This window comes from Thunnus maccoyii, chromosome 11, assembly GCF_910596095.1.
Source record: "Thunnus maccoyii chromosome 11, fThuMac1.1, whole genome shotgun sequence".
In the NCBI taxonomy this organism is placed as follows: domain Eukaryota; kingdom Metazoa; phylum Chordata; class Actinopteri; order Scombriformes; family Scombridae; genus Thunnus; species Thunnus maccoyii.
This window is the reverse complement of record NC_056543.1, coordinates 25,518,086-25,544,072: the sequence shown is the minus strand read 5'-3', so window position 1 is coordinate 25,544,072 and position 25,987 is coordinate 25,518,086. Positions and strand designations below refer to the sequence as shown.

At 42.1% G+C, this 25,987-nt stretch overlaps 1 protein-coding gene across 6 annotated transcripts; it reads right to left on the bottom strand.

Moving 5' to 3' along the window:
* Positions 1 to 24,808, bottom strand: akap11 (A kinase (PRKA) anchor protein 11). 6 transcript variants are annotated; one of them, XM_042427166.1, is made up of 12 exons: positions 24,691 to 24,808; positions 21,412 to 21,510; positions 20,766 to 20,876; positions 20,616 to 20,669; positions 20,296 to 20,427; positions 18,989 to 19,253; positions 14,153 to 18,572; positions 12,568 to 12,708; positions 9,984 to 10,070; positions 5,665 to 5,711; positions 4,219 to 4,418; positions 1 to 3,066 (listed from the first exon to the last, which is right to left on the bottom strand). In XM_042427166.1, the coding sequence occupies exons 2-12, from the start codon at positions 21,472 to 21,474 to the stop codon at positions 2,881 to 2,883; spliced, it is 5,706 nt and encodes a 1,901-aa protein (XP_042283100.1). In that variant the 5' UTR covers positions 21,475 to 21,510; positions 24,691 to 24,808; the 3' UTR covers positions 1 to 2,880. The 6 variants fall into 6 exon arrangements, with proteins under 6 accessions (XP_042283100.1, XP_042283101.1, XP_042283104.1 ...); XM_042427167.1 differs by having other exon boundaries at positions 24,696 to 24,808; XM_042427170.1 differs by having other exon boundaries at positions 9,984 to 10,067; positions 24,691 to 24,806.
* Between the last annotated feature and the right edge of the window lie 1,179 nt (positions 24,809 to 25,987).

Below are 25,987 nucleotides of genomic sequence, written 5' to 3'. Positions count from 1 at the left end.
TAAGAGCACATGAAAAAGCTTTATTGTCACACCAAGCTTCAACATAAACAAATTTAGAGTTTTGACCTCAAGCTTAGACTGTGTAAACTATTCAGCAATGCCACTAGGGAGAACAAGTAGTGAACTCACTATTATATAACTTACATGTACATTATTTATTAAATATCTTTATTTGGCAGGATTTTACAAGGAAGCAGGAAAAAATACAGAAGTGAGTGGATGTGAGGTACATCTTCTTTTTTTTTTTCTTTTCTTTTTTTTTCTTCTCCTGGCTGTGGTCAGAGAGAGTCAGAAAGTAACACTGGGAACAACAGTAGCAAAACAAATCTGCTTCTAAATGGAGTCGAGTCTTTGCAGGTACACATCCAGCTTTCACAAACACAACAATATAGGTCATCTGGGATGCACAGGAATGTAAAGTAGATAAAGAAAGTAAATGAGAGGTATGGGCACTGGGGGGGAGGGGGAAAGTCCTACTTCAACGACTAAAACATTCACACTGGGAGAGAATTTGTACACTGCGATGCGCTCTCTTCATGTGTCAAGCCTGTGACTCTTAATACATTCCTTTAATGTAAACCAGGATATAAACTCTCCCTCACTTCTCAGGTTAATACTTCACTTTCTTCTTTTCTACTATTATTCTCAATAGTAGGCATAACATGGGTATCACTTCTTTTTTTTTTTTAAGAGTGGATTTTGTGATATATTCATTTTTGCATGTAAACAAATCAAACAGGACAAACACCTTTAAGATTATATGACCATTTGGCAGCCTAGAGATTTAAGCAGGAACAGACAAGGCATCTGCAGAGGCCTATAGCATACTGTTAGGCAGTGTGGACACAGACGAATCACTGCAGCTCAATTAGTGTAGGCCGGTACATTAAGAAGAAGAATGTTGAGCTTAAAAAAGTCAATGAAGATTCAGCCATGCAGGTGAACACCACCGCAACTTACTTTATAGCTACAGATGCAAGGCTGTGGTTACAGTGTTTCAAACTCAAGAAGGAAAGTCCTGATAGGAAATTTGAGGACCGCGCAGCATCATCTCATCCTTTAGGTCCCTCATTAAAACAAGAATAATAAATAAATACAAACATCAAAATGTATCCCAATAATCTTTCTTTGGGGGAGGGGCATGGGGGGTTTTGGGTGTTGTGCATGTACGTTAACTCGCTGCAGTTGAACTCGACTGGCAGCAGAGCAGGCCGTCCATGATGGGCATAAATTCACAAAGGCGACCAGGAGAGGTCTGAGGGCAGGGCTGGAAATGCCCAAATTCTCCTGTGCCAAATCAAAAAAAAAAAAAAAAAAAAAGTGCATCTCAGCAAGTAGCTGGTAGTGCTGTGCGTGTAGACGTACACATGGGGCTGGTGAGTAACGAGGGCGTGTGTGAGAGGAGGGGGGCGAATTTTGTGGAAGTTGTGGTATTCAGACTCCTTCACTCCACAAGGTGACTGTGGAGCGTGGGTGACAGAATGTGTGATTCCAGGGTTGAGCTATGCAGTTGCTGTTAAGCTTGTGGTTTTGGAGATGCAGACCTCCAATTACTATTACTAACAGATCCACGATCTGCGTCACTGGATCTTCCACGAGCTGGACAAAGGCCACTGACACAGACAGAACACATACTACTGACTGCAGGGGAGGAGAGTCATCGTATGAGCAATGTTTGGCAACATGAAGCCAAGATCATGGCTTCTTTCATAGCTTTGAGCAGCATTTCATGTCTGATTAGACATACTCTATCTTCAAAAAATATACTTTTTCTCAATATCGACCACCCTAGTAAACATCATCCACTCTAGGTATTTTACTAAGTTTGATAACCATGGAGATTGTTGCTAGGCAAGCATTGTTACAGTATTAGATAAAACAGGAATACCAATACTGGCAAGAGGCAACTTCATCGAGCACTATTCATCACTCTATTGCCAAACAAATGGCCTGTTTGATCATCAACACTAAATTACAGTGTAGTATGATTTACTAAAATATATAGATATGGGTTTTACAACTTTAATAGTGTTTTGTCAGTCTCTGTATGGCAGCATATCTGTCAAATATAATAAGTCATTACAACAGCATTTAACTCATTTAGTGCTCCAGAGAAACACTTCACTGGAGCAAACTGAATAGCTAGTACAGTAATTCGGAGTGATTTAATACAATAATAGAACACTATGGGGACTAACTGGTTTGTGTCAGTGCATCATAGATTCCTTCTAGCACTGATAATGCAAGGTGTGGTGTGTTGTGTATGCGTGCGCACAGTTGCTTTCTTAATATGTGGAAACACCACCACAGAGGTGAGCTGTGGGTTTGATGACATCATCCGCCCAGCAGCTATGGGGATTCCCTAACAAAAAACACATTCTCTTTCTCTCAACTCGCTGCTTTTCTGTCTCTGCCTGCAACACATGGGGTGGGTCACTCTCTCTCTCTCTCTCTCTCTTTCTCTCTCTGGTCCTTTTCTTTCTGTAGCTCAAGCACAATGGTATCAAGGTGTTCAGAAGTGAAGGTGGACGAAGGAGACAGCTCACTAAATCAACATGTGATATATGCAGCCCGATAAATCATAAAACTGCAACAATAAAACAGAAGGTGGAAAGAAAAACAAAATACAACAGAAGTACTCTTGATTGCAGCATGCAATGCAAAACACACACCGCCCACATTCATGAGTGTAAGTAAGATCAGCTGATTTGTATGGCGCCCTCTATGGGACGTGGAGTTTGCAAGCCCTGTTTGGAGGGGAGGAGAGGGGAGGAGAGGAGAGGAGAGGAGAGGAGAACAGAGGAGAGGAGAGGAGAAAAGAGGAGAGGAGAAAAGAGGAGAGGAGAGGACAGGAGAGGACAGGAGAGGAGAGGAGAGGGCCTAGGCGTGCTCCAGGAGCCACTGGAAGAGGGGGATGCGGTGACATTCTCTATCCGCCTGGAGTGCCTCCTCTCTGGGCTGAGAGTGACTATGTGACTGACTCTCTTCACAGTAACGCAGCAGGATGTGCAGCAGCTCTCCCACCCTCCACTTCCTCTCCCGAAGCCTTTGGACCACTGCTGGGAGCTGAAATGGCACATAGTTATAATTCACTACAGCATTTTCACCAAACTGATATCTTATGATAGCTTATCAACTTAGCATGAAAATTAAAGAGCAATTTTTCTAGCAGGGAAACCAGGATTAATCTATTCATTGTACAGGAAAACAAAAAAATATCAGGACATTTTACAAATGGGTCGCTATAACTATTATACAACTTTTTTAACTTGATATTTGCAACAGCTGGTGGTGTCCAGCTGTTTGTCTCCACAGCAAAGTAGGGTTGGGAAAATGCCAAGTGCTGCGTACCCGTTAAAGAATTTGAATTTCAGTTCTGCTTATCGTTTCCTAAACGTGTTAATCCTTTATTATTGCAAACAAAGGCTACATATCTGCGAGGACGTGGCTATCTGCCAGGATCTGTCTAGGTCATGCATCAATGCAAGTGTGTTGATTTGTTTACATATGAGCAGGCATGGCCAACGTCACAACAGTAGTGAAAGATGGACTGCGGTAAACACTCAAAAGTGTGGCTTCACTTTATTAATGAAAATGACATGGCAAAGTGCAATGCGTGTCAGAAGGTGATTAGCTGTAAATCAGGTTGCACATCAAATTTGACCAAATATTTAAGGTAGCACGGCGTCGATCTCAGAGAATGTTAAGTGTTTGATGTCTTACAGTGTCCTAGCCCATGTGTCATTGGCAATAAAGGGAAAGATGACTAAAGAGAAAACTAAGGAGTATCAAATACCACAGCATCCACAAGAAAATGTATGTTCTGACTGGATCATGCGTTTTTATTGTATGTATTTACTTTGTGAATGTTCAATTAAAAAGACTTTGAATTGACTTATTTTAATGAAACAATAAAAGTCAAAGTAAATGGTTAAAAGAATAAAGATATTTTTGTTATCTAAACAAGTGATCTCTTTTTTTTTTACCATATTGGAACTGAAACTGGGAATCAATAACAACTGCAATCGATAAGCAGAATCAAAACGATACCCAACCCTACAGCAAAGCCAACTTCATCCAACATCAACAACCATGGAAAGAATGACTTCTTTCATTGAAACAATCTGGCTTAGTTTAGGCAGGTCTTATATTAAATAACAAAAAAACACAATATAACCTTTGTTTGAGGAGGTGGTTAATGAATACATTCATGATCACCTGCTGGAGCTCTCTGTCAGGACTCAGTTGGATCTGAGGGATGTCGGCCATGGAGGCTGCCACCCACTGCAGCATGCTCCTGAGCTGAGGGTCGAGGGTCACATATTGGGGGCCATGCCAGAGGTCCCTGACATCTGAGTTCACTATGACCAGTGCAGTCCTGGAGGCCTGTACCTGAGTCCTGTCTACACAGAGAGTCCCTGCACCATAGAGAAACGTAGTTAATTCATGATTAATCATTAGTCATTAATCTTGCATAGATTTCTACTGACTGCTTCCAGCTGTTTTTCCTTTTTTACAGACGTCATTCTGGCGCTTCTCAACATTGATAAGATGCGTAAGTTGCACATTAGTGTTTCTCCTCTTCTCCAGTTAAATGTTCTCATGTGAAATATGGAATCCCCCAGGGATCTGTTCTTAGTCCACTGCTTTTCTCTCGTTATATTTCAACTCTTGGCCTAATTAAATGCAGTGACTCAGGTCCTACCAGTTTGGTGGCATCTGGAAGTTTTTCAACTTCCTCCTGAATGCACATTCTTATTTGTGAGATTACAATATATCTATAATATTGTCATCCAGATTTTCCATATTGTAACTTTGCTATTTTGGCTTATTCTGTACAAACATCGACTGTATTCCTGTTTGTCCTGAATGGAGATCCCTCCTCCTTACTCTTCCTGAGGTTTCTTTCGTTTTTGTTTTTGTTTTGTTTTTACAGTTTTTATTTTTTGAGGAGTTTCTTCTTATCTGAATTGAGGGTGTAAGGATAGGGCGTGTCAAATGCTGTACAGATTGTAAAGCCTCTTGAGGTAAATTTGTGATTTTTGATATTGGGCAATATGAATAAAATTGCATTGCAGTCATTTGCTCCCCCAGCCCTGTTCTGCTCATTCCTGGGTTCCCACACTCCAACAGACCTAGGAGGAGCACCCCCCCCCCCCCCCCCCCCCCCCCCAGTGGGGGCTGCTCTGGTCTGACACACACACACACACACACACACACACACACACAAACACACACACACACGCACATAAGGCAGAATGAGTGTCTGTGGAGGGAGTGGAGAGGATGAATGAGCATTAGTGTGGCAGAATATGGGGGTGGTAAAATCCCCGGCTACGACACACTCAGACAGTCTCTCTCTCACACACACACACACACACACACACACACAGCCAGAATCAAGACCAACTGTTCTGAATCTCAAGGAGTGGAGAGAGCAAGACCTCAAATTAGGAGAGGGCTCTGTCTTTTCCCCATTTCCCTTTGCTGCCAAAAGTGTGTTAAGTTAAACTGTCTGCTTTGGATTTTTTTTTTTGTTTTGTTTTGCCAAAATCGGTCATTTTAAGATCTTTTTGTTCACAATAGCTGTTATTGAATAAGAAAAACCCAGCATTACCACTAACCTATTAAAAGGTAAAATTGCAGAGAGTAAAAGATTCTTACCACTGGATTCCTCTTTGACCTCAGTCTCCTTGTCCTCTGTATTGTCACTGTTGGATGAGAAATAACACGCAGGTTAGTGAGAAGGGAGAAATAGCGAGGCAGATGAGACTGCATTAAAGTAAATACAAATCACAATAAGCATGCAAAAGCTAACGGCATGCATACAGACAGACTTTGAAATAAGCATAGCAGGATATCACAAGCCACAAGCACTGCAATCAAAGCAATCCTGACATCTTAGACAGATTGAGGAAACTATGCTGCATATTTCCAGTCAATGTTTTTATATATTCCAGTAAATTTACTTGTCTGCTTAATGTATTTTGTCAGTTAAGACACAATGACTAAGAGTACATCTTGATCAGTGTGAAAGTTGATTTTTCCATCCTGAAAATCTGCTCAATATCCATTATGTCAACTGTGCAAATATTTGCTGTGTGACGTGCCAACAGGTAAACAGTCATTTCTCCATTTTATAAGATTGTTAATCACAGTCTTGTTGACACAGCCCACGGCTACAGACACTAAGACTCTGCTCAATATGATATAAGGATATCATTTTCTTTGCAGCAGGAGGATGTCTAGGGAAAGCTTCTCACATTCAGTGTTTTTATGAATAGGATCATGAAGCAGCAATGACTTTGTCATGAGGAGGACTAAGAACTAAGAGAGACAGGACAGCCACAACTACAAACTCATGCATTACAGACAATACAAGTATACATTTAGTTTTAACTATCATCTACTGCTGTTAATATCTGTGCTAGAAGAGTACGAACCCACCAGTGGACAACATTAGCCAGCAGCTTATAGCAAGTTTGCCTCGGTAGTATATTTTATCAAAAATGTTTTAAACCCATCTGACATACTGTAGCCTTGACTAATGCAGCCTATTTGACTGTATATGGAGCCACTTTGGTTGTTTTCCCCTATTTCTAATTGTCATGTTTAGAAGAAACTAAACCACAAAACTTAAATCTGTGAGAAACCTGCCACCTAATGGCGAGCACTGAGCTGGTCATCTGCTATTAGCTCATCCTCTGTGTCAGGTGATGTCACCCTGTGAGTGATGTGTAGACATGCCCCATCACTGTCTATGTGATTTTATATAGCAATATGAGATCCTGTAGCAGGGCCCTGCTAATGGTTCCAAAATATCACTTTGTCACTAAGAGTGACAAGACTTCCTGCTTTAGGGTCCCTGTCTGTTTTAGTTTTTATTTACTTTTTAGTTTTTACTGTAGAGCACTTGTAACTTTATTTTTGAGTAGTGCTATATACATAGTTATTATCATATTGATTTATATCATGATAAAATGCATTTTCTGCAAAAAACAGACAGAAATTTCCTTTTTTGTCTAATATAGTGAATAAAAGACCAGAGAAATCAAGGTACTTCATCACTCTGATGGAAAACCATAAAAATCCAATATTGCTGTCTAGCTGACTGACTTGCAACATTGCCTACAATGGCCTGATACACTGAGATATTAAACAGATAGCTACCACTGTATAAACACAGTATAAACATTGCAAAAATATGACAAATTCATGTAGTCTCATAGTATGTCTTTTGTTATATATACCACAAGACCATGGTATACCATTTATATGTCATATAGTCCAATCATACTGTGTTGTACTATATGTTGAGCAACACTACAGATAAGCTAATAGCAGATCACCAGTCCTGTACACTGCTTCACACAGATGTGGATTTGGGTTTATGTTACTGTTCAGTGTAGACATTTTTTTTTCTCTTTCTGTACAGTGGCATTTCTCTTTGGACAGTAAAAGGTTAACACAAAAGGACCATATCAGTAGTTTTGCAAGCTCTAGCCCTTTTCCGAGAACTTTGTAACAGTTTTGCTACGTTCTAGGGAACTGCTGTTTTCAGTTGTTAGACCAGTATCGATATCATTGCTTGAGATTTCATCTCCACTACAAAAGCATATTTTGTTTGTATTTTGTCAGTGCTGATCATGCTGTGAGTTGTCCTGCTGGTCCATTCAGATTTCTGTGGGAAGCTTTGACTTCTGAGAACTGGGGGTCAGCTGACAAACAGCACTGAATTCATGTGCCATGTTGATTTTGCATTTTTGATTATTTTTAGGGGTCCAAGCAGCAAAGCTGCTGGAACCCTATTATGTTTGTTGGGATTCTTCGTCTTCTTCTTGTGCCCTAAAAGTATGGGTATCAGAAACCGTAACATCTACAGTTCCCAAACTTGGCAGATAAATTGGAAATCTCACCCACAACTCAGACAAAAAAATTATACCGATTGGCCCAATGGTGGCACTATAACAACAAATATTACTTTTTTGCCTATAACTTTTGAATCGTAAGTCTCAGAAACAATTTTTATCTATTTATTTATTTTAGTTTTTCTTTATATATCCATATAAGCCACGCCTATTTGCATTTAGATTTTCTGCCATTTTGAATTTTGTGCAAATTATCAAACTTGGTACACAGCATATCTGGACTGAGCCAGAAAAAAGTAGTTTTTCAAATTTTTCAAAAACTGTTTTGAAATTATACATTTTTAAACCTGTGACTTTGCATTCAATTTTACATTAACACTCATAAATCAAAAGTGGCTTAAGCGATTGTAACCAAACTTGGTGCATCATAGGATGCTAGTTCTGAGCTCTGCTACGGAGTCATAGGATATTCTGACACTAGGGGGCACCACAAATGTGAAAGTTTATATCTCGTAATAGGCTGCATTGATTCGTACGAAATTTGGTTTGCACAATCTAAGCTGATGACTCAAGTCTATGCATAAAATTTGGTAATGATGATTTGATTGATTGATTTGGTAATAATTTTCAAAATATGCAAAATCAATTAACATCTATATCTCCACAAGTCTTCATTTATATGCTACCAAAATTGAAATAGATAATCTCTAGATGGTAGATATCAAGTGTTTCAAAAGATGTTCAGATCAGTCAAACGGTGAGTCCACAGTGATATTCAATATCTTGCTGTAACTTGTAACTGTAACAGATTTTTAATTTCATCTAATTTTTAAATAAATTTCACCAAAATATCTGACAATACACCCAAAACCAGCAGAATGGTGTGTGATTTTTTCAGAATTTGCTCACCAACATTTTGACTACTGCAAGCGTTTTAAGTTTAAACAGACAAAAGTACCCCAGTCTGGCACATGTGATGTCATTCCCTCAAGTTGTAAGAAGGTGTGTGGAAACCATGTCTCCCCAGTGGCGCAGTCAGAAAGTCACCTTGTCTGGGGATGCAAAGGTTCAAATCCCCAGATGGCCAATTCAAACTTTCCAATTATGCGTGTGGCATGTTTTCATATTCTTCTGAAGGTCATATTACGTCGAAGACTGCCCTTTGTGCTTGGCCTCCGTCCACTGCCACTTCTGGCTATATTTGCATTTAAGATTTTTTTCCCCCCTTGGGGATACATTTATTTAATCTGTCTGTAAACAAGGTGATAAATGAATTTCTGGCATATCCTGATTTTAGGTATCTAAAATCCGATGCATTAAAGAGACTGAAGTTAAAGATCACTGTACAATAGCTGAGTCTAAACCTGAGAAGATATTGAAGTTTCCTATGAGTGAATGTTGATTAACATGTTGATTAATAACACTATATTGAAACAAGTGGCTGCTTGGATGGAAAAAATGCATATATATTCACCAGCCCAAGAAAACAATGGTATGTTTATAAATGGCTGACAGTACAGATTAAATTTGTCAATGCTGCAGTGCTTCTTTTTTTTTTAACAAATGAGGGCCTTTAATGTCAAACCTGAAAGACTGAAGGCAGTAGCAGTTTATCTGGACCTACTGGAGGGTTTACACTGTTCAATAGCATTAATGCAAAGAGGACAAGAACCCCTAAAATATGGTAACACTACAAATTATCCTGTTAAGCAACTAAATTAATTACATGCAAGTAAGGCAGACCCAGTAAAACTTAGCAATACATTGCATGCTGACATTAGCATCTAGAAGCATATGCCATGTCAAGCCTATTTACAGTAGGGCCCAAAAGTCTAAGATTACTGTATATTTAGAGCTGGTGGTTCCTAGTATGAGACAAAGTATAAATCAAAATACCATTGAACAATGTTGTAAATCACTTTCATATGATGAAGCAATTCTCTGATTCCAATTCAGTGCCGAGATTTTCCATTGATGGATCTGTAACACGCTTCCTTACTTCATTTTGGCTTCATAGTAAAATCTACAACTATTTCTTTGTTCCATTCTAGATGAACCTCCAGGTCTTACGGGGCATTTCAGAATCTTAGCCATGTGAACCAGTTGCTGACCGACCTGTCAGAGGGGGAGAATGACATGCGCTCCTCACACGCCTCCCCCTCCAGACCCAGACTGCTCCAGCTACTGCTGTTCCCATTGCTGCTGGAGAGAGAAGGCAGGTAACACACCACTATAATACTGACAGTGGCTATCTGCTAAGAAGGACATTTTCTCATGAGAGCTAAGCAAAGATCAGGATATAATAAACAGTTTCATCACATCCGCCATATTGACTGCAGTTATCACGTGGCTTCAAAAAAAACAAACAAAGAAAACAGTATAAAACTCAGACTGATGAATATTTCTGGCATTTGGACTCATCCTTTAAGGCCACATTCACACCAAATCCAGCAATGCAGGAAAAAACGGCAGCCCTCCCATTAATTTGAATGGGGGTAGTGTGTTTAGGCTGCGGTAGTGGGGACCGCATGGGGTTCAGCAAAAAACCACAGCGGTCGTCCGGCAAGAAGTTGAACCAGAATGAACTTTTGCAATCCAACTCCGTCCAACGCAATCCAACATCACACTGCACAGCCGTGGCCAATCACGAAAGCCGGGCGATCGGGCCGAAGACGCCCACGGGAAGAAGAACCTTGTTTACTTGTTGACTTTTCTGTCAGCTTTCTGACTCATTTTTAAAAAGACAAGAGAAAAAGAGGGAGAGAGCGTGAGCGGGCTGAGGGCATGAGCGAGAGAGAGCGCAGCGTCGGTGGAGCGAGCTAGAGAGTGAATGAAGAGAGGGAGCGGCGGTAGCAAGAACAAAGCAGTGAATCAGCGAAATAAAACATTTTCTGATTGTTTCATAGTGGTTACATTCTAAAGCACAAATAAACACACCCACACCTCCGCACAACCTGTGAATGCAGCCTAAATGTCAGATGAGGTTCAAAACAGAGGAGGATTCTCCAAATGATGCAGATTTTTCCATCATAAATCCCACTCAATCATCTGTAATGTTGATCGAGACAATTTGTTGCTAAAGGCCTAAGATGTGAGATCATTACATTCTTGTCCTCGCATAAGCCCGTTAATCCTGTGGGTTCCACCAGGACAACCAGCTGGCAACAGAAGCACAACAACACACTCTCTTTGTAATTAGTCAATGATTAGCCTGCTGGCTGGAACCTGTACAGTGTGGCGTGCAGCACCCACAGTGAGGCTGAAGGCAAGAACATTTCTCATATCTAAAAATAACTCCATTAATCTGCATTACCTAAGGTAAAGCTTTCTCCCTGTGGTTTGAGTGGATGACACATGGTGAGAGCTTGTTCATTTAATCAATCAACATGCTCAGTGTCTCGATAAGCTTTTGAAGGTGTTTTGTTTTCTTCCGTTATTTCATCTGCTGAGCGGATATGACTGCAGCAGCTTTTTGAAGAGAGTCGAATGAATTACACATGGCAGACTTTGTTCCTGTAGAAACAGACCCTGAAGTGTAGAGAGCACTCAAAGACACACCTTTAGAAAATATTATGATACATTAACTTGGCCCTGATGGCCAAAATAACTAGCTGCTAACACTGTGTTCTTTCAGTATCTTGGGAAAGAATCTAAAATGTTGTCAGTTTTGCTTCCATAGAGATAGTAACCTTTGCCAGAAATGTCAACAGCATATTTCCCAGAGACCGGAGACTTGTGTGGGACCATGTCATTGAGAGGGCTGATACTCAGACTCACTCACTCGTTCCCACTCTCACTCTCTCTCTCTCTCTCTGTCTCTGTCTGCATACACATACGCAGTGGTCATGTCCATCTGAGTGGACAAGGCCAAATCTGTCACAACTACTACTTGGTCCTCATCCTTGTGGTGTATTTCACAAACTTTGTCCGAAGCACTTGGCTGCACAGACTGCTACACAAAGTCTTTAACAACATATCCATTAGACAGTTCAAATATAACGCAATATTTGGGAAAATCAGAGAAAATTGCTTCTTGGCGGTGAAGTCTAAGTGAGACTCCCAAACCATACACTGTGCCATGTGCTGACCTTGGGAAACCTGCCATCTAGACTCAACCATCGGAGACTCCTGCGAAAAAACAGACTCAACACCAGCAATGAAAGAGTGTTTCTGCACTAATCTGCATGTTAGATCCTAACATGTGCCGCTGTCTAAATTCAATTTTAATTTTCGCTTATATCCTATGTTTTCTTGAAAAGTATTTTATAAACCTGAAATTAGTTTGTTCAAATGTAAAGAAAACACCAAATATAGCAACACAGTGCGATATGTGGCTGAGACAGTAGCATTTGCCACCTGTTGTTGCTATTCTGTTGGAAAACCCTGACTCCTGTGAGATGACGGCAACAGCAGCTGTCATCAAATCAAAACACTTCTGTTTCTGGGAAACACTGGGAAAACACAAAAAGCACAGGCTTGAAAAATTCTTCCTACTTTTGATTGATTACACGCCTACACCAATATATCTATATTCATCAGATAAGTTAGTTACATGTCTGATAATGTGCAATGGTGTTTATTACTTATTACTTCAGCACAATATTGGGACTAAAGATAAGAGCATCAGTGTATTCTACAAGTTACTGGATATTTGGTATGCGATATACTGTTTGGGTGAAGATAGGTAGTGGTTGTATACCTGTCACTGAGGTGGAGGAAGCTGCTGTTGTCATCTAGATGCTCATCCTCAAAGCTCAGGTTAGACCAGCTGCCCAGACTGTCATCTCCCACACTCAACTGCTGGGACACGGTGGACTCAGTGGCTTCCCTGCCTGGAGAGCTACATGCACAAGGAGATGGAAGGACATAAACAGGTGAGAGTTTCAGAATTTATGCAAATTTTCCAGATTAAATTAATGATGACAATCTTCTCTTTGTAATAAAATGGTAAAGTTTAGGCGAGAAGCAAATGTAAAATTCTAGCAGCTTTAAAAAGGACCAGTTTTTCATTTGATTGACCAATCAATAAAAAGGCAATCAAATAGAGATGCACCGATCGATCAGCCACTGATCGAAAACAGATGTTTTCAGCTGATCGGCCACGACTGGTGACCAGCCGCGATCAGTCTCATATATCAGATTTTTTTTTTTGCAAATTTACGCACGTGCCGCAAGATGGTTCACGTCATGCACACAGTGGCACAGACGGTAATGTCACAGCCACACACAAACACACACCCTAAAACCAAATGATATGAACTGCAGCAGAGACTCACTGTCGACTGGAAATGTTACAGGATGTCTGCTGCAGTTTTACTTTGTTTGATTTACCCATTTTATCATCACAACCACCTGAACACAGGCTACACCCGGACCATCCTGGGTCTGTTCAAGATGGGATAGATGGTGAGTCGGTCTATATAGATATAGATATAGATATGGAGTTTACACGCCGGGACGTGTTCAGCTGTTTACACACATTTTATCTGAAACCAGGTGATTTTACCTTTTAAAGAAAAGTCTGATATTAATGTTTTATTCAAAATCAACTGAAGTGTGGCTCTGCTGTTAATACTGCTGCCGTTTTTGTTTATATTATATTTAGTTTAACCTATTTCTCATTATTTGACATTGACATGAATCCTGCTGTGTGTTTCAATCTGTAGGGGAAAATATAAAATAGTAAATTTGAATTAATACAGCTGATAAATATTAATATAGATATGATGACCAAATAAGTAGAGCAGAGTGAAAAACCTGTACACCATAACATGAGAGTTGATATTTGCTATATAAGTAAAGTCCTTTTTGATTACACTAAAAGAAATAATTTTTAGGTAATTACAAAATATTATAGGTGAAAAACAGGGTGGGAAGGTACTTTGTGGTATCCAACAGGGTTCATCTATACCACTGACAAATATTTTATCAGTATTTTACTTTGAGTTGACTTCAACAAACTTAGTTAGAAAACCAAATACTGTGTTCATGTTTTATGTTTTATATGAACAATGTTTTATTATGAACATACAATTGAATTTGCCATTCAAGAAAAGTTACAAAAATGTTTGTGTATGCTGTCAATTATAGTTCTTAAAAAGAAACAAAAACAGAATCGGCCAAGGAAATTGGAATCGGTTGAGAAAGTTGCAATCGGTGCATCTCTACAATTAAACAAACCTGATTTAATGCTAAGTTTGCTTTGTCACAATGATGAGAGGGACATATTGACAGTCAGAATGTGAATAAAAAGCTACCGCTGGTGTGAATTTTGGTGTGTGTACCTGATGTTGGCAGCCTGGCAGATGTTGGACAGGGCTGAGGTCATGATCTCAGCAGTTAGGCTCTCTGCGTAGCTGGTTCCATCATGGCCGATGCCACTGTCGGCATTAAGGCTGGTGTTGCTTAGCTCACGTTTAGCTGTCTCCATTGCCATTGAGACCATCTCCTCCGCGAACGCTGCCCTGTGGTCCAGGTCAATATGGATCTTGGGGATCTCTAGGCCAGAGAGCCGCTCAGCCCTTGTCTGACATTCCTGCCCCCTTTTCCTCCTCTGTAATACAGGCTGGTGGTGGTGCCTGCTAAGTTTGGTGCAGTAGGGGCACTCCTGGACCTGACAGTAACGGCACGTCCTCTCCCCTAGGGCTTGACTCAGTGCTGTTCCCTCAGACAACCTCTGGGTGTGAGAGTGTCTGTCCTGGCCTTGGGCCCTCTGGTGGTCCCGGGTTGAATGTCCAACTGAAGCCAGGCTCATCTTCAGAGTGTCATCAACTATTTTCCTGGCATAATGCTCGATGACCTGCATCACCCTACTGCTGTAGCCTCCATCATACAGGCTTCCAGTGCTGTGGTAATGCCTGCTCTTACCCTCCTTGGACAACAGAGGGCAGGAGAAGGAGTTCCTGATGAGATTCTCTGCCATGTTTTCAAGTTTGGATTTCTTGTAAAGACATGGGTCAGTGAGAGACTTCGGCAGTCGCACAGAGGAAAGATGAAGCTTGCGTGTGACATCACAGGTGATGTTGTATGCTAAGGACTCTGCAAAGTTGACCAGATCCATATACTCCCTCTGGCCCTGCTCTTCAGAGTCCTTGCAACAACACTGAGCATCATCACTTGGGGGACAAGCCACTGATTCTGCTCTGTCCTTGGGTGATGAGGCCTCACTACTGGAAGCCTTCCATTCATCTGGCAGGGACTTTGAGGAGTGAAGGCGGGTGCTCGAGGATTTCTGTTTGATCTTGCGACTGGCATGAGCCAAGCCTTGTTTTATGGAGCGGTAGGCCAGACGGCTGGCATACTGATCTAGGACCAACTCCCTACTGCCTCCCTCCTTTTTTAGCACCCTGATGAGGTAGCCAGCATATTCATCTGTCACACTCTCACAGCTGGGATACTCCGAGGACAGACCAGAGCTGGAGCTGGAGATGGTGCTTGAAGTGGAGGTGGGAGACCGCAAGACAGAGGCAATCAGGTCGTTAGACCACTGCTCAGCCAGTCTCCCTACTCTCCAGTCTCTGTTCTGGTCTGTACTGGTTTGAGACTGGTGCTGGTGGTGGTAATGCAAACATTCAGAGATAGACCTGTCCAAGCTTCTTCTTCTGAGAGCCCTGTGATATGGACACTGCTGTGCAGAGCTCACCATTCTCTTCACGTCATTGATGACCTCTCCTGCCACCTCCCCCGCATACACCCATAAGGTGTTCAGGGTTTGCTCTGAGAACTGAGCCACGCTGTCTCTCCTCCTCTCGCTGCCCTTGCTCATCTCTCCCTCCTCCTCTGCTACTCCCAGGGTGTCCATCTCTGTTGCCATGGAGACAATGTGACAAGCCAACCGCTCAGCATAATGGAGAGCTTCCTTGTTAGACATTCTGCGAGCGGACATCTGGTTCAATTCATGCCGGCCACCTCCTGTCTCTAAACATCTGTTAGTGCCACCAACACCACCCTCTTCTGCCAATTCTTCCTCCTCTTCATCCTCATTGCCATCTGCCTCCTCAGAAAGAGACCTCATCAGTTTGAGCATGAACTCAGCCTTGTCTGCCTCAGGGCTGATGTCTTTTGGCCCTGGGCCTGGCTCGGGCTGATCGTGAGGGGTTGGAGGCGGGGTAGCAGGGGAAAACTCCTTGGCCAGCTTGCTTTTCAGCTTCTTTGAGAACTGCTTTATCTGTTTCTCTTTAGACACCTCACTGGGCTGCTGAGGGGTGGAAGGAGGGGTGCCAGGAGTCCCACCGGATTTTTGCCCGGAGCTTGGAGCCGAGTCATCCCCAGGAACAGATATCCTCCTTTGTCCACCCATCTCTGTACTTGGCACATCAAGAGTATCCATTATCACAGGATGTGTTTCAGCCACACCTCGGGTCCGGGGCTCCAACTCACAGCTGGTTCTCCCTTGGCTTTGAGAGCCTGTCTGAAAGGAAATGTGAGGGATGCTGAGATCTGTTACTTGCTCAACAAAGACGCCCTTCCTATCATACCCAGAATCTCTACAGTCATATCTGAAACTCTCTCTATCAGCTCCCTGCTTTGAAGGGGAATCTGGAGCCTCATAATCAACCGTATCCTGCTTAGAAGAAGAGCCCCTTTGACTTCCGATCGTCTTCGTAAGGAAACCAGCACATTCACCAAAACTCTTCTTCATCTTAGAAGCGGTTATTAGCTCACAAGCCTCAGTTACGATCATATCCACCATGTTGCCAGAGAAGTTTTGGAATGATGACTTTCCTTGGGAGGAGTCTTCTCCTATGGGGGTCTGAGTTCCATGGCTGTAAAGGTGAGGTTGTGTAGATGTGGTGTTATCGGAGGAAGATACTGCTGCTCTTTTGGAGCTGACCTGTGAGGTATCTGGCAAGCTAGACTTATTCTGGCAGGTCTCCTCAGGATCCTGGACGTGGGAGAGGGCTTGTCCTGCTTGGGGCACAGGAATACAGCTGGCCATGCCTGATACAGTAAACAGAGCTTTCTTCACCGTGCAGGTAGCATCCTCTCCTGAGGGCCCTGGGACCACTGCAGCTGAGCTGGCACTGAAAATCTGCTGGTTAGCAAAGGTACTGCAGGTGTGAGTGCTGGTGTTCTCTGCACTGACATAACAGATGTTGTCCAGAGACACACTGATAGCCGCTTGGCTAGTGAAGGCAACATCAGCCTGAGAGAGCTCTATGAAGGCCTCCTGGATAACGGACTCAGACAAGTCTGAAGCATAGGAGGAAACAACCTCCTCTTCTTCCTCTTCCTCATGGCCAAAGGACCAATCACTAGGGGTGCGAGGGGTTGAGGGGTGGGAGAACTGACACACTTCCATTATGCCTTCAAACACCAGCTCTTCAGCCAGATCAGCCGCAAAACGTGTCACTGTGTTGTGGAAAATCTGTTTCTTCACTGTCAGGAACTCTTTCAGCGCCCCAGACACAGCCTCCCCGACTAGGAAGCCCGCTAACCCATTGATTGCTCGTTCCTTCAACACATAGGCATGGCGCATGCCAATCTCATGGAAGGCCATCTGAAACACTGAAGAGGTGAGCCTGGCAGCTAGGTGACAGAGGGTAGTGGTACAGGAGGATACACCTTTTTGGAGGTCTCGCAAAGCGCTGCCCAGACTCATTTCCACAAGGTCGGTGGCAAACCTCTGAATGCCATCTTTCAGAGACTGGGACTTCTTCTGCAGCTTGGCCACTGTTACAGTCTCTTGGATTTCTGAGAGCTTCATCAGGTAGCCCGACGGGTTCTTGAATTCTTTGTGGCAGACACAGCTAAGATTCTTGTTGTCACTAATGTCAACGGCAGACTGGTAGCCACACACAGACCCCAGAATTTCTTTCGACAGGCTGCTGGCAAAGTCTGAATAAGTCTTATATAAAGAACAGAGATCTTGAGGTTTACGTAGCTCTGAGCTGTCCTGTCCATCCTCATCTTTCTTCCAGAAGTATTCCAGTGTTCCACTAGAGTCCACCAGGGGGCTGAAGGCCGAGGAGCTGATGGGACTGAAGAGTGGGCCACCATTGTCCTCAGAGGGGGTCTGCACTGGCCGAGGGGAGTCAGGCACCTCTGAGTGGAGTGAGTAGGGAGAACCTGGTTTTAGAGGAGTGGGTTTTTTCACATTGGCTGGGAGAGTGGGCTGGTCAAAGCGGTGAGGATTCATACCCTTTGTCGAGCAGCCTCTAGAAACATATTTGGATGCTGACCCACTGGTGCTAGACTCAGCGGACTTCTTCTGTGTGATTGGGGCACTGATGGCGTCCAGAGGCAGTGTGAGAGTGCAGCTCTCTGAGCTCAGCTCCTCCAGGTCATCAAACTGGTCAAAACTGTCAAAGAATTCACTGACTTCAGAGTCTGAATCTTCAACTCGCTCTCTGGGGCCCCCAGGCACCTGGGGGATGTCCAGCTTAGCCAGCAGGCTCTTCTGGTAGCCCACCTCATCCAGGAAAATGATTGGGCTGGGGCTGGAGCAGTCGGACTCCTCAGATTCACTGACATGAATCGAAGGTGAGGGGAGACGGGCGCCGGGACTGCAGTAGGTCCACTGGGTTTCCATGCCTGATGATCTCTGCACTGTCACAGATACATCTGGACCTGACCTATGCTTGGCCGAATACTTCTTCGAAGACGAGCTTATGATAATGCGGGAGCCTGATAATTCCTTCCGTCTCTTGTGGGCTGGGACTGTCTGTGATGCCACATCACGTTTTTTAAAATGGCGATAGGAAGCTGTGGACGTAGAGAGATGGGAGAAAACCGATTATGTAAAATACATACAAAGAGGGGATAAAAGATAAACATGGCAAAAAGTTATCCAAAAAGAAATCTGGCTGCAAACAAATCAGTTCATCCATTTTGCCATAATTATACAAAAGGTAGAGGAAAAAGCGTAACCCAACTAGAACATAACTTATTATTGCCATCTAATGGTGAGCTCATATTAAATTCCTGCCACTTTTATTTAATTAATAATGCATAAATTATGACTGTATAAAAACAAAGGCCTTTAGATACATGTCTACATTTTGTATTTTTCAAAAATATCTCTATTGAACTGATGGGGTCACAAGACTCTCTCTCTCTCTCTCTCTGCATAAGAGCCTAGAAGCTACTAAATGCCACTACACATTACATGTTAAACCTACAGGAATTGTCTCCTGTGTCGTCCTCCTCAAGATGCTCCAGGGCTGTGACAAAGTCATCCTCGATTGATGAGACAGACTGGTTGGTGTCATCTTCCTCTGGCTGGCTGGACTCAGCTGTTCCCCTCTGAAGAGCCTGTAGCTCCAAAGCATAGCGGACTCCTGCCACGTAGCACCCAAGCAAGCCCACTAATGATGCTACAGTGGCCTGAGGGTAGACGCTAGTGCTGGGGTTGTGCCTCAGCACACACACAGCCTTTAACCAACACTGCAGGCAGAGGGAAACAGCATAGTAAGACAGAAAGTGAGAAAAATAAAAAGGAAGGAAGAGAAGGCAAATAGGAATACAGACTGGTAGAAGTCTGGTTAACTGGCGACTTATTCTGCACGTTTAGAGAAGAAACACAGCGACAGGCAAGCAGAGTCTATACAACTGTCAAAGTGACAATGTCCTGCATCACTTGGAAACAAGCCCAGCTGATAATTTCAAAGATCATGGCTTTTGAAAATAAAAATAATTCACATGGGAAATTTTCTTATTCTGATCTTACAGGAGGGAGGAAAGAGGGTCGGAAGTGGGTTGTTATGTCTGCACTTTGACTGCAAGTTGATATGTTGCATATGCAGAATGCAAAATCACTTGGCACTCTGTAATGTAGAGAGGTGGGAGGTCTCACCGTCTGCAGTGGACAACAAAACCACAGAGTGAGCTGCGAGGCCTGTGAACCCACAGGACCAGGAAGGACAAGGTTACAGTCGTGGGCTGAAAAGACAACAACTTGGTCTATCTATCCCACCTGTGATTCTTCTAAAGCGTGAGAAAGACTCAGTGCGTATAGTTTACATGCAGGGACAGACAAGGCCATGAGATGGGAAAACAATTTTATCAACAGCAACAAGAATTTTAGGAACGCGTAACAAAAATGTCACACTTAAAAAGTAATTTACATTTTATATCTATATCAAATATAACAGTATGTAATTAAAGTATTCAGTTGTGTATGTTTCTGGTGTAAAGTATCTTATTTAAAAGACTCTCCAAAACTGTCCTAGCTTCAAGATAAAGATAGCCTTTCCAGGAAAATTACTGCGACAGAATGTTATGGAAAAAAGCTTTATCTTAAGTACTTCTTTCAAGCCACTTGTGCATTTTTCTCTCTCTTTTTTTTTTTAAAGGAACCAACTGCAGTGCACAGAAAAACTACTTCCTCTTATTCACCCCGCTCACTTCCCTGCTTTCTGCCCACTTTTTGCTTTACTCAACATGATGATCAAACACATTCCTTCAATATGAAAGGTCTGACACCCACCTGAGGCCCGGCGTCCTTGTGATCTGCCAGCCTGCGGGTGTCTCTGAGCAGCAGAACTTCGTCATTCTTGAGGCCGTGAACGTGGAGGGACCTGAGTAGCTCACACAGCCCAGCTGGAAGGGATGACAAAGCCTGAGGAGGAAGATGACGCATGTTAGCTTTGAGCTCAACTGGTTAACTACAAGAACTACCAAGATATCAAAGGCAAATTATTCTATGTTACCACTCCTAACCGGAGTGTCCATCACTTCCAAATCAAGACTGGATTTGTATTCTTTCAGTGTTTTATCTTTACCCATAATGCAATTATGAAAACATACCTGTTGAGCGACATCTTCCCCTTCACACTGACCAGGCAGACACACAAAATGAATCTGAAAGAGCACAATCAACGGTCAATATTAATATCTCTTGATTTGGCATTAATTAAGCTTTGGATATGTTTGCGCTGATGTCAGTGTGTGACAAACCTCTGTCAGTCTCGTGGTGTCTCTGGCTGGGAGCTCTAGGCCAATGCTGCATAGCTCCTTTTTGTTCCTAAAGAGGTTCTTCACACACTGCGCCCCGCTGTCACGCACAGTCTGCAAACACACACGCAGGGTATTTTTCACTAAGCATATGTTCACCCAACAAACCTAATGAGAAACCAATGCGTATGCGCTTGTCCTTCACCGTAGCGTGCATGAAAGATAACTGAGGAAAAGAACTGTATTTAGTGCTTCTGCCTGCCTTTACACATGACCTTCACATGGATTGTGGGTAATCCGATTATATTCAGTCTGATATTCAAAAACAAACTGAAGATCTTAACTGGCCTCACCACATTAGAAACTGAAGTAACAGCAACAACAAGCACATGATCAAAGAGTTCATATAAATACTGTATATTATACTTAATGAATACCGGACAAACAGGCAAGACGAGATCTTTTGCTTTTTAACATAACATCAACATAATATGCGGAAGGAAAATGCAGAAGTCATTGCTTTGTGCAAGCTAAATCTGATTTCACTTTGTCTTTCAAAAAAATTGCTTTTTGATATCAGGTGCAATAGTCCAAGTAATAAATAAATGTCAGATGTGATGGCAGGCATAAAGAATCCCTGCAGACAGACCTCTTTCCGGACTGAGGCCCTGGACCTTAGTGGGGCTCCTCTAATACGGGCACAGGCATCCATTGCAACAGAGAGCTGGCTGGCTGACTGGCCGTTCACCTGTAAATAGAAAGGTGCCGGGGGAGAAGGAAAAATAGAGGTTGACAAAGTGCGTGGCGTGGCAAAGACATTCAGAGAGTAAGGTTTAACTGCTTAAATGAGCAAACTAAGAAGAGGACAGAAATTCACAGTTACATCATCCCTTTCAGACCCGTGTCTGATCCTTTTTTTTGAGATTCTCTCTTTAATTCCGTCAACAGTCTTCAGCAAGTAAAAGTGTTGTTAATGTGAGACTGTATTCGCTCTTATGTGCTACTCAGCTGCCTCACCCTCAACCACAGCAACAATCACATGACAAAGCAGTGACACTATCAGGGCTATTAGTAAACAAAGACATATCACACCATGTCTCTATCTACCATTACACACCTACTTGCCAAAACAGGATTACTTGAGCCATAACGTTATCGATTCAGACACAGACTCAAACCAGTGACGCATATTAGAGACATTTTAATACAGACGTAATGACAGGTAATACAATTAATGTTCTGGTTTGTGCACTACAATTTTAAGACTGTACAACCATACCAAAGCTTTCTTTAAACCCGTGTGAATCAAGCTCTTAAAAGTAGGCCTGGACTTGTCCTGCTGGTGAGGTTAAGCTATAGTAGGCCATCCTTCTTTGATATTCTTTTAAACAGCCAGGCCTGCATCAAAGATCAAACAGCAAGGCAAGAGAGCAGGGGTGTGTGCTCTGAGCAGGGGAAACACACTTAGTAAGCAGCATGAGAGAGCGGGTAAAGGAGGCAAAATATTTACAGTGTACAAGAAGGAAAAGTTTCCCAAGAAATCCAAGCCTCTCCTTTGAGGTATCGTCCAAAGCAGCTAGTTGAGTCTAGACGCAAGCAGGCGGTCCTATTGATCAGCCCATCTTGCATCCTGAGAACCAGAGGGGTAGAGTACATGCCACTGGCTTCCTCTGGTGATCCAGGACCTCCTGGCTTCTCACGGGTGCTTTGGTGGGCTGTACAAAAACAACACAGCCAGCCACTGCTGCCTAACCACAACTATGCAGTGCATCCCAATTCACTCACAAGGGATGCAGGCACAATGACGTCTATTATAGCTGTGACTATCTCAAACAGAGATGAACAACATGAGATAGATGGCAAAGTCTGTTTTTTAAGCCTGGGATGTTTCATGTTTATTTCACTGCTTTAGCAGTGAGTGTTACAGCATGAGATAATCGACGTAATAGGCTTACATCACCACTTTATGCTAATAATGTGGCCACATAATTCCATATGTATTTAGTATTACTCATGTCAGGGAAAAACTGCAATTAAGTGTAACTACGTTTTGGCTTAAACAAATCCTCATGGGCTGAATCATAAAACTAATTATCACCGTTCACACAGAAAATGTGCTGGAGCTAAGCAGATCCAATCAAAGGATTCTGGGGAGTGTTTGTGATCATCTTAGGAGGGAGACAGCAAAACAACCTGTCAAGGGCAGAAACTGTGTAGACTAAAATCTTATTTGGTTGGGAGCTGCTGTGGGCCAATTTCTGAGCATTTCTGAGTGTGGGTGGCCGGAAGGATAGATAAACACAGACTGAGAGAGAGAGAGAGAGAGAGAGAGGCACAAAAAGAACATGAGAAAAACTCACATTCTCTAATGAGGCACAGGTGACTTTGGGTCAAGTGATATCAGTGGGGCAGACAAGTGAAAATAACATTAATGGGAATATGCAATCTAAAACAGAATTTATTTCTATAATGTCTTAAGCTGACAACAAACTAGAAAATGAAATCTCAGAGCTGGAGATGCTCCACAGTAGAAATGATTAGTCGATAAAGTGATTAGCTGATAAACAGACAAGAATATTCTGCAACTATGTTGATAATCGATTAATCATTCAAGTAATTTTTCAAGCAAAGATTCCCTGGTTCCAGCTTCTCAACAAGCCTTTTTCACAGCAGACATTCTGACTTCACTTGTCATAGTAGGAAAAGCACAGGTGTTATTTATAACATTAACAATGGTTAACGACTTTAGCTTTTCAAGTGTCCCATTTAGTTACAGTGAAGGAGCTAAATGTGATTCAACCGTCATTTATTATTTACACCTGTGCATTTCCTATTGTGAGAATTTGCTGATTTCCTGTCCTCTGTGATAGCAAATTAAATATCTAAATATTTTTGACTGCTGGTCACAAAACAATTTGATGACATCACCTTGCACTTCAGGAAATTGTGATGGGTTTCACTATTTACAACATTTCACAGACCAAACGATTAATCTATAATGCCCTACTTCACAGAGAATTACAGAACAAATTATTGTCTTGAAATAAAAGTCACTACAATAAACTGACTGTCAGTGAACCATCAACAAAATATGTCACCCAATGATGTCATACATTTGAGCCTCTGACTTTGAGCAGTGTTTGTAGATACTGACTTTGCTGTTCAACAAACAACTACTGGAACAGCATGATGTAAATTCATTTTTAGGGTGGACTTTCCCTTTAAATGCCACCACTGTGGTGGTCACTCTGACCACAGCTGAAACACTCAAAGAAAAAGAGCAAAAGCTAGCATTGTCTGCAACCAAACAGTCAAATATGTTGTCTGTTGCATCATGACTGGTACTGGAAACAGCAACATCAAAACACATCTGACTTGTTGACGTTGACAACTTCTAAATAACAATGAATGGTTTACGCATTTGCTAGCTACAAATAATATGCGCTAAAGATGTCAACTGCCTGTCAACATTACCAAAGGCTGTTTGGAGGAAGAATAGCTGGCTAATGTTAACACAGCTTGTGGGCTGCTCGCAGGCCACACTGTGGATGCTGATGTTGGTTCACGGTCACTCAGCTCTCTGCTGCAGTCGTTACCAAAATTAACAAGCGGTTGCTAATTAGTTGGCTTGCCGCCTCAAATTCTCCAGACATGTACGTTGCTAATAAAACCCATCGGAAGAGATAAGACGACTGTCGTCCAAAATGAAATAAGCCACCTTGCTAGTTGACAGGCTGTCAATCACCGGGCTAGCAGCAGAACCAGGCCGCGGTCGGCTCGGTCTGTGATGTCACCTCAGTGTCGTTAGCTAGCACCTAGCCACCAAGCTAACGGTAACGTAGATTCAAATACCAAACCAACAGCACTCTGATGTCATTTGCAGGGTTATTCTAAACATCGTTATTTGCTTTTATCAAGTCGTTTTTACCTCACCGCTCAGTGACGGACTCCAGCAGCGCTGACGGTAGCCGCTGTGTTTGAATGCGCGACTCGTGGACGATTCGCCCGTTTCGAACTCTTCTTGCTGACGTTAAAGTTGCTTTCTCATCTCCTGAGAAACATTGTGGACAGCACTGTCAGATGATTTAAGTTAATTTGCAATATTGTTTATTCACCCTCTTAATGTCCGTATTATTTATATTCTTACATCTATAACTTTATTTCTGCTTGTGTTTTTGTGATTTTTTTCTCCAATACTCCCTGTACTATTATTTGTATTGTATTACTGTGTTGTTAATGAAGTTTAAAAAAAAGAGATGTTAATGTTGCTGAAGGGAATCATTGATTCACCCATCTGGGTCTCCTATCTCCTATTCTTGATTACTCCATTTTTACAACTAAATGTGGAGAGGATCTATGGCTGCTAAACCTAATAAATGCTGTACCAGACCCTGACCAGAAAATGGCAACATGTACAGTGTTCATCACAGATAATAATAATAACTTTACTTGTATAGTACTTTTCTTAAAACAAAGTTTACAAAGTGCTTTATATAGCCTACAATAAAAACCAAGGAGACAGTGATGTAAAATTATCACAATAAAATAAATAATAGAGCTGTATAATAGAGAATGAAAACAATTATAATATTAATAAAAATAGGAATAAAAGGTCATACAAGAAAAAAAAACAAATAAATAATTAAAAACAGATAGAACAGGAAAAACACAAAGACCCCTCAGTGGCACCACACTCCATCAGTTTAAAAGATTAAACTGATCGAGACAGGATAGTTTGTTCAAGCTATTTTCAGAGCTTGGGACTGTGGCAGTTAACTTGATTCTTCTCAAGACTAAGCCCCGCCCTGAATGTACACTTGACGAAATCATGAAGGTAGATTCACTTTACCGTCTTACGATCGATTTTACCGATTCCCAAAAATGAATCTAACTCCCATTTCCTCAGCTTTACCGTTCTTCCCATGAAAACAAGAGTGTTTGAGGCATCACCAATCAAACTCCGAGAAAGCAATATGTGTCGCACTCGCACTGTCGAAGACAGAACAATCAAACTGCAGGCACATTAACAAACTGATGTCATGCCAACACATTCAGTTAAAACCGCCTCTCAAGAAATGAAAAGAAACCTCATGTGTCATAAATTAATTCAACTCTTGCTATAGAAATAAGGTGAAAATAGACAACCGGAAAGAGGAAAGCGCTTGCATTTGTATGTGTAGAGAAAATGGAAAGTAAACTCACTTTTATTTTCTATAAAACTATTA

Bases quoted from the DNA above. Each gene is read 5' to 3' on its own strand.
- akap11 (XM_042427166.1), bottom strand. From the start codon at position 21,474: ATGGATGCCTGTGCCCGTATTAGAGGAGCCCCACTAAGGTCCAGGGCC. The intron at 20,670-20,765 runs GTTTGTCACACA...GTGCTCTTTCAG, and splicing joins ACACCACGAGACTGACAGAG to ATTCATTTTGTGTGTCTGCC. The intron at 5,712-9,983 runs GTCGGTCAGCAA...CTCATCCAACAG, and splicing joins TCATTCTCCCCCTCTGACAG to TGACAATACAGAGGACAAGG.